At 62.9% G+C, this 8,492-nt stretch overlaps 1 protein-coding gene across 1 annotated transcript; it reads right to left on the bottom strand.

Annotated features, from left to right (window-relative positions):
- Positions 1 to 1,228: 1,228 nt before the first annotated feature.
- Positions 1,229 to 7,701, bottom strand: FRS3 (fibroblast growth factor receptor substrate 3). Its single transcript, XM_004710851.2, has 6 exons — positions 7,378 to 7,701; positions 6,123 to 6,211; positions 4,614 to 4,800; positions 2,884 to 3,045; positions 2,202 to 2,359; positions 1,229 to 2,014 (listed from the first exon to the last, which is right to left on the bottom strand). Exons 2-6 carry the CDS (start codon positions 6,186 to 6,188, stop codon positions 1,229 to 1,231), a joined length of 1,359 nt encoding a protein of 452 aa, XP_004710908.1. The 5' UTR covers positions 6,189 to 6,211; positions 7,378 to 7,701.
- Between the last annotated feature and the right edge of the window lie 791 nt (positions 7,702 to 8,492).

Below are 8,492 nucleotides of genomic sequence, written 5' to 3'. Positions count from 1 at the left end.
GTCCTGGGGCTTGCAGGGGTGCTGCCATGTCACTGGGGCCTCCCTGTTTTCTGTGGGGGGCAGTAGATGCCCAAGAGTCCCTCTGGGAAAGTCACACATCGCAGGCCAGATGGTCTGGTCCCTACACACACTGCTGTGTCCCTGCTGTTTCTACCCAGGGCTTGAAGTCTGTCTTCTTTACAGCTCCAGCCCCTAGCTGGCCGAGCTGGGCACGCCAAGGGGGACCCAGGGCTCAGCTTTGGGCCAAGGAGCTAGGGGGGAGCAGGGGGCCTGGGGCCCACTGGAGTTGAAGAGAGTCGGCCAGGTGCTCTGGGGAAGGCAGAGCTTGCGGATCAATCCTGTGCCACGGCTGGCCCCACCCCCACCCACCCCCACCTCCAGCAAGGAGCAGGGCTTCATCATCCTGACAGAGCCCTTCCTGGTGGGATGCCTCTGGCTGTCAACCCCCCACCCCCGGTCCCTCTGGGCCAGGGCCTCCCAGGGGCAAAAGAGAGAAGGGCCTAGGATTGCCACCAGGACCAGAGCCACCCCAAATTTACAAGCCTGGCCCCTTGCCACTCACACCGGTCAGCCCCTCCCTAGTCTCACCTTGGAACAGGGCCAGCTAGGATTCTGTAAGAAGATGACATCACCCACTGGGTCAGAATTTAAAAATAATTATAATATGGGTCCCGAGAGCCAGCAGGAGCCATGAGGTGACAGTTTTCTGGGGCTGTCGTCCCACTGCTGCTGTGCGGTCACACCAGCTCTGCGTGGACAGAACAGCACAGAGCCGCTCCCTCGGGTTTCCAGGGCCGCCAACCTTTGCAGGCGCCGACTGCCTCCTCTTTCTATCTTGAAAAGACTGGTGGGTTTGAACTGCCCACCTTTCCGTTAACAGCCCAAGGCTCCACTCACTATGGAACCAGGGCTCCATTCCCAGAAGTACAGTATCTAGAGTCTCGAACAAGGGTGGCCTCCTTGTTATGCCTGGAAGAGCAGCCTTCGGTGAGCTTAATAGTGTCTGCTATTGGTTGGCGTCCACAGTGCATGCTGGGCAGACAACCTCTCTGTTTAATCCAGGGGGAGGAGCTGTTACCCCTATGTGGCAGATGAGGAAACTGAGGCGCGAAGATGTCATTCTGTTAGTAAGGGATGACGCCAATGGACAGAGTGTGCCATCCACGGGCACCAGTAGGGCTCACCAGGAGGCAGAGCTGTTGGCTTTAGCTAGTGTTGGGGCCTAAGGTCACCCCCGGGGACCTGCAGGCAGACCCCACACTGCCAGGACCAGCGGCCCCCTGGCGCGGTCTCCGCCCCACCCCTTCAGCTCCACCTGGATGTAGTTGAGCTGCCTGGGGGGCTCAGCGCCCGGCCGCCGGCGGAAGTCGAAGTTGAAGACCCGCGGGGAGCCGCGGCGGCGGGCCAGGGGCGCGGGGAAGCTGCTGTGGCTGCGGGCGGGCGCCCGGGTGCTGGGGGGCTTCTGCAGGGGGGTCTCGTCCTCCTCGCCCTCGGGGAAGCCGTTGGAGGAGGGCGTGAGCCCGTCCCTCGAGTCCCCATCGTCCCCGGCCTCGTCCCCCAGCAGCTGCCCGTGGCTCTCCCACACGGGCGGCAGCGAGGGCAGGTTCTCGTAGTGCAGCAGGGCCGCCCGGCGCTGGGCCAGCCCGGGCCAGCCCGGCTCCTCCGGGCGCAGTCTCCAGCCGGGCCCGGGCCGCGGCCCCCCGCCGAGGTTCTCGTAGGTGCACTTGGGCTGCGCGGGGCACTCGGCGGGGCCCTCGTTGTTGTTGTGGTGGGGCGGGTCGTGCAGGCCGGGGCCCAGGCCCTGGCACTTCAGCAGGTGCCGCCGCGAAGGCGTGGGGCCCAGCACGAACTTCACGCGGCCCGGCTGCAGGAAGACCTGCGGCCCCCGCTGCAGCTGCTCGGGGCCTCGGGCCTGCGCGGGGAAGGGTGCCCGGCCCTCGGGCAGCGGCTGCAGGCAGTGGCGGCTCCTGCGGGGCTCCTCCTCGCTGGCGGGCGCGTTGACATAGGTGTGCGACTGGCGAGGGCCGAGGAAGCCGGGCAGGGGAGGGCCCCAAGAGAGACCGGTGAGGGAAGACAGGCCCCGGGGAAGGGCCCTTCCTGGAAGCAGCCTCCCTCTTTGGGGACCCTCTCAGCATGCTCCCCATCTCGCAAGGTCCCCCCTGCCCCACCAAGTGGACGGGGCAGGAAGCCTGCTCCCTTACCTGTTCATCGGGGGCAATGAGAGCATGGGTGGGCTCCTCCCCAAGGGAGGGGTGTCGCAGGCTGCTGGTGGAGGGGCGCCGGGGGGCCGAGAAGCGCAGGCCCTCGCCAGGGCAGCTGGGGAAGCCATTGTGGAAGCTGGACACGCTGTAACCTAGAGCTGGGCAGAGGTGGCCCCAGGTCAGCTGCTCTGTGTCCTTCCACCCTTGGCCTTCCCGCACAGACCCACCTCCCCTGGCCTGGCCCGTAGGACCGTGGGAGACCCGCCCTGCCCCAGCTGCAGCCAGCTCTGCCAGGGGGGCCTCGAAGCCCACAGCAGCCACAGCGCCTGCATCTGCAGCTATCACATGTCCCCCCCACCCCCTCCCTGGTACAGAGCCCAGAGAGATAGATGCTCCCCAGGAGACAGCTGGGGCTGGGGATGCCTGGGCCAGAGGCCCCACAGATACGGATGACCAAGTGGACAGAAGGAAGGAGCTCTGATTGACATTTCCATAGCAGCCTGGCTGCTCCCATGCATGGCCCACACAAGGTCCAAGCCCCCACAGCCTCAGCTTGACCCGCCCTGGCTGTTCTAAAGGGCCGGCTCCCCACAGCAGTCTTCTGAGGCCTGAGCTGCCTGGGCAGGTGAGTGTGTGAGTGTGTGTGTGTGTGTGGGGGGGGGTCTTGGTGGGGAGCACTCACTGTGAGATGGCTGGGGGCCCCGGGAGGCGTCGAGCTCTGCAGGATGGCTGTTGCGGGTGGTGACAACGGGCTCTTCCATCACGTTGATGCTGTTACACTGCATCAGGTCCTGGAGGAGATTGAAGATCTCCTCGGCCCGAGAGCACTTGAACGCAAATATCCCTGAGGGCGGAGGGAGCAGGGGAGCCCCTTACCCTGTGCCTAGGACCCAAGGAACTCAACCGAGGCCCAGGCTCAGGAAACAGACCGGAACCCCAGCCCCTCCGCCTCCTCAGCGTGCCTCCATCACTCCCAGGGTCCAGAGTCCCACGGCCCGTGACGCCACCCCAGGACTCAGGGCCAATGCCTTTAGACCTGACACTTTGGCCACGGTCCCTCGGGGGTGAGATCCTTTTTGATACGGTTGTGTGTACACAGGGCTAGAGGAGAGAGCTGAGAAAGCCAAGGGGGAAGGGACGGAACTGAGGACCACCCAAGTCTCCATGCAGCCCAAGAGTGAGCTCCAGCCCCGCAGAGCACCGACACTCAGCTCTCTGCAGGCAGGAAGGGCTGCCCTTTTCTCGGCTGGCCACTGGGTACGGAGCCCAGGGCCGAGCCGCAGGGCAAGCACCACCTGTGTGCAGAAGCCGAAACCCTGGGGCTTCAACTGCAGAGCAGGAGGAGCTGCTGGCAAGGAGGCAGGGCGGCTGAGAGGCTCCTCAAGGCAGCCCATCCAGGAGCCCCTCCCTCCAATCAGTTCTCAGGGCCCTGGGAGCAGCTGGGCTGGGCCGGGCCCTGAAGCCCCGAGAATCCCAAGGTGCCCTTGGGCTGCTGGGCCAGCCTGGGATTTTGCACACCGCACAGGGGCAGCTGGCCCTCAAGGAGGCTTCTTGTGGTGCGAGTTCTGTGCTGTGCTGTGTACACATGTGCAAACAACTGGGAGTCACCAGGCCCCTGGGCTTGCGGGAGTGGGCTGGGGCGGACAGGGCCGAGGGCAGACTATCCTGGTGAGATGTGGCAGGGGCGAGGCTGGCCGGGAAGCCTGGCGGACAGGAGAGCCTGGGCAGGGGGCACGGAGTCCCAGGGGGAACAGTCACACGTGGATCTACTAACCAAAGGCGATCAAATCCACCATAGGTGCCCTGGGAGAATGGCCCCCAGACCGGCACTGAGAACCACGAGGAGCACAGTGCCCCCGACACACAGGGGCTCACCAGGAGGCAGAGCTGTTGGCTTTAGCTAGTGTTGGGGCCTAAGGTCACCCCCGGGGACCTGCAGGCAGACCCCACACTGCCAGGACCAGAGAAGCCTTCTTCCTCCCCCTCTGCTCACTCTGCCCCCTGAGCACCTGCCTTGACCTGACCTCTGACTGCAAAGAGAGGGAGGGCAGGAGGGGAGGACACCTCTCATCCACTGCCCACAGGTGAGGGGAGACAGAGATGAACTCTTGAGGAGACAGCAGAGCCCCCCAAACCTCTCAGCACACTCCAACTTCTACTCAGGAGCAGTGGGAGCCCCTGAAACTGGACTTGGAGAGAGGGAGGGCATGGCCTTCCCCGTGAGCTGTGCAGTCAATGCTTGGCCCCTGGACCAAGGAGGAAGTCACATAGCCCTGGAAGAACATGCCGGGACCTGGCTCCTCTCAGGCAACAGCGACCAGGTCCCAGGGCTGGGGTGGATGCTAACGTCCACCCTCAACTGCCAACAAGTGGCGTCCCAGAGTCTTCGGGGCCGGGCTGGGCGGTACTCACCCTGGCCCGTCTGACACCGGCGGCCGCTCTCGAAGGAGAAGAGGTTGGAGTCATAGCCGTAGCGGCGCAGGCAGAGGTAGGGCCAGCGCACAGCCTCGCGCCGATGTAGGTGCAGCACCAGCTCGCCCTGTGTCAGCTCCATCACCCCGGAGCCCAGCTCCACGCCCTCATCATCCACGTTTGTCACCTGGGGGGCGGGGGGGGGGAGTCCAGAGAGGGTCCACGGCTGAGCCCTCCACGGTGAAGGCCAAGCTGGCTACTGCAGGGCCCGAGCTGGAGGGCTGCAGGTCTCAGCCGGCCAGGCCACGGAAGTGAAGACCTGGGCAAAAGCCCTACGCAAAGCAGTGTCCTCCCCACCCCCTGCAACCCACCTCGGTTCTCTGGGCAGATCCCTTCCCGTGGAGCCTCAGGTTTCCGCATATGGGCTAGACAGATGGGGAGGAATTCTCAGAACCCCTGGAGAATCCTCCTACTGTCCTTAGAGGGTGGCTGCGAGTTAGATACCGCTGGCAGGCACTGGGCTCCCCTTGGGTTTCCCACCGCATGGCTTGCCGTGGGCGCCCTCTGCTGGCAGCCCATCAGCTCCTGTGTCGCCACCCCTTCCGTCTGGGGTGCAGCCTAGGGGCTTCTCCTGGGAGGTAGGGCAGGCACGGAGAGGTACGCTGGGTCTGGCCCTCACTTCTCAGAGCAACTAGCACACAGGTCCACAGTATGTGCCACGGGCTCAGCCCTGCTGCTACAGGTTATGCGCTGGTCTGCTGACTGCACGGCCGCACTTGGAAACCCCCAGAGCCACTCGTGGGAGAAAGACAAGGCTCTCGGCTCCAGTAAAGAGTTACTGTCTGGGAAACCCACAGGGCGGTTCTTAGGGTCGCTTTGAGTCAGTACTGACTCTCCTGAGCTTCAGAGGCTCGAGCAGGGCAGTATGGGGAGAGTGGGGCACCACAGCAGGAAGAGGGCCAACTTCATGTTTGTGTGGCGCCTCTGAGCCTCCGGCGGCTGCTCCCCACCACATCCCCTCCCCAGCTGACACCCTGCCTTTCCTCACGACTGACTCTCAAACACAGTCTCAGTGCCGTCTTCCAAGCAGTTCCTCGCACAGTTCCTGCCGTGTCCCCAGGAGGTGTAGGCAGGGAACAGGCCGGAGGGTTGAGTTCCCTTGAGGCGTTTCAGAGAAAGGCTGGGCCATCTACGGACTGAAAGCCCTGGGGAGGGTGTGCAGTGGCTCCTTGGCAGCTGGTAGAACCAGTTAGACGTGGCAGGCACACGCACTGTGCAGCCAGGCTAGGGCAGTCCCCAACTCCTGCAAACCCACCCCACAGCGGCCCCCTTTCCCTCAGACCCTCTGCAGCTCCGAGGCCCTGACAGGAGAAGTCAGCCCTCCCTTGGGTGCCTGCCGCGTCCCCTCCTCCAGGAAGGCTGAAGCAAGGCAACAACAGCACGGTCTGGGCCTGGCACACTTCCCCCCACCCCCCGCCAGGCCCTCGGGGAGGGGGAAGTTGTGGGTACCTTGAACTTGGTGGGGTGGTTGTCCGGGACGCTGTCTCTGTTCAGGCAGCTGCAGCAGCTCCCCATGATGTCAGAGCGGCCAGTCTCCCCTGGGGAAAAGCACAAGGGGCAGGCAAGTCACCAAGGGCTGCAGCACAGAGCTCTGCTCCGGGAAGTCCAGCGGCGGCCAGTCGGCTGCGCATCTGCATCTCCTCTGCCCCCAGGGCTGTTGCGACACAGTCCCTCCCCTCAAGGAATGCACTTTCTGAATCCTGGGCTGGCTGCACGCTGGGTAGCGTTAATTCAGGTTAGAATGGGTGAAGGACTAACACCCAGGGGAGGACAGGCAGGGCGCCTCAGAGGCCACCCTGGGTCTGGACCCTGAGAGGTGGGTGGGGCTCTGGGATGCTAAGCCGCCTACAGCAGTGCCACCAGATAAGATGGGCAAAGAAGAAAGGCCTGGTGAGCTCCGGGGGTGGGTGGAGGTGGCCAGGACCAGGCAGAACGGAGTTCAGTGGGGCCAGGGGGTCTTCATGCGGTGGGGGCCCAACTTGATGGCAGCCACAAGCCCAGCTGGAAGGGAAACCTGGACAGCAGGGCTTGCTAGACAGGGAAGCCTGTCTAGAGATGCGGGTAAGCATTCGGAAGAAGTGACTTGCATAGGACTTGGGTACCAGCCGGGGGTCCTCACCCAGATTCACCAAAGATGCTCTAAGCCCAGAGTGCAGACACTGAGGCCTGTGCCTCTCCTCCCTTCCCTCCTTTGTGACCACATTTGTCCCACACCATCCACAGTCTCTCTTCCCTCTCCTGCATCCCCTCCCCAACCCCCGCCTCTGACGGGTCTGTTAGAGGTTCTTGGCCAATGAGGCAGTGCGTCAGGTCACCGAGATACAGCCTGAAGCCTGAACACTTAGACCAGGGCGGGAGTTTTACAACTTGGCTTTGACCGACCTCATCACAAGGAGGAAATGCAGGGTCTGCGCCCCTTAGTCTGAGGGGGAACCAGAGACCTTACAATTCGGGTTTTCCCCTCTAGGGTGCTGTTGTGGGGATTCTCTAACCTCGACTTCAGGCCTGTGTCAAGGATGAAGAAGCCCCGTGAATGACCCAGGGGATGGGCACGCAACTGGCCCGTGACACTATGAGAAGTTGAGGGGTCTGTGAGTGAGATATCCTGGCAAAACTTCCTTGAGGGAGCCAGGGAGAACCTGCACCTGCCACTCACCCCAATGTGGGAAACCCCCCCAGGTCTAGCTTCCTACAGAGCTCTTACCTCACCCAGGCCATCGGGGAGCAGACCAAGGGAGGGGCATGGGGAAGGACCCCACTTTAGTCTCCCAGTCCTTGGTGGGATGTCATGGCAAGCAGTCTGCCAAGATGTCACCTGGATCCCTCTGGGTCACGTCTGGGCTCACCTGGCAAAGGAGACAGAGACCAAAGGTTAGCGGGGCCCTTCTACCCTCACCCCTAATTGCTGATGAAACCAGCCTGTTATCAGTCCCGGCAAGTCTGTTCCAACCTCGAATGGAGCAAAAACACCACTGAAGAAAGCAATCAAGGGCAGTGGGATCCGATTCTAAATCTCCAGGGACCAGAGAGAGACCTTCTTCCCCTAGTAGCATCTGTGAGTTTGAAGTTTGAGACACCCCAAGGCTTTGAAGTCACCCCTGAGCCCCTCCCCCTCTGGATCCTGTTAAAACCATCACCCAAACCCCACTCCATCTTTGCAGAAGACTGGCTCTACAAGTAGTGTCCTCAACATGACACAGGGCTGTGCTGGTAAGAGAGCCGGTTCATGCTTCAGCAAACTGCAAGTCTGTTTTGCTGCTTCTGAGTACCCTGGAGCCTGGGTCCAAATTGCTCCTCTGGGAGGCGGGGCGCAAGCTGAGTCAAGTGTGCACGGCCTACAGGCAGGGGCTTGGAGAAAATATTGGGGTTCAAGCCATCAACCGGGAGTATGGGGTAAAACCAAGGGCATGGCTAAGCTAGCGGGGTGTATCAGTGGAGAGGGGGGATGACATCGGGCGGGGTTGGATGAAGGGTGGGATTAAAGGGAACGAGGAGGACTGGGGCTAAATGAAGGGGCTCAGGGGCACGTGAGCAAGGTGCAAGCGTGGGGGCTAGGGAATCTCTGGGTGGTGGAAGCCCTTGGGGGCGTCCAGGATGGAAGGCCGGGCCTGTGGGTGAACAGGGGAACTCGCAGCAGTGACGGGGCTCAGAGCGGTTCCAAGAGGTGCGTTGCGGGGGGCCGGTGGGAGGGCGGGGCTGCGGCGATTTTCTGGGGCGCCAGAGGACGATTTGGGTTGTAGGGTGGTCTGGGGACTGTCTAGACTTCGGGAAGGACTGGGGGAGGTGGGGCCTCGCGTTGCCCCCCGATCCCCGGCCCCG

This window comes from Echinops telfairi, unplaced genomic scaffold, assembly GCF_000313985.2.
Source record: "Echinops telfairi isolate 266 unplaced genomic scaffold, ASM31398v2 ScPeMD7_3533;HRSCAF=4204_1, whole genome shotgun sequence".
Lineage (NCBI taxonomy): Eukaryota > Metazoa > Chordata > Mammalia > Afrosoricida > Tenrecidae > Echinops > Echinops telfairi.
Note: the sequence above shows the minus strand (reverse complement) of the source record. Positions and strands in the feature narration are given on the sequence as shown.

Coding starts and splice junctions, on each gene's coding strand:
- FRS3 (XM_004710851.2), bottom strand. CDS start 6,188: ATGGGGAGCTGCTGCAGCTGCCTGAACAGAGACAGCGTCCCGGACAAC. Junction 4,801..6,122: donor ACCACCCCACCAAGTTCAAG/GTACCCACAACT, acceptor CCCGCCCCCCAG/GTGACAAACGTGGATGATGA. Junction 3,046..4,613: donor CCGGTGTCAGACGGGCCAGG/GTGAGTACCGCC, acceptor CTCCGCCCTCAG/GGATATTTGCGTTCAAGTGC.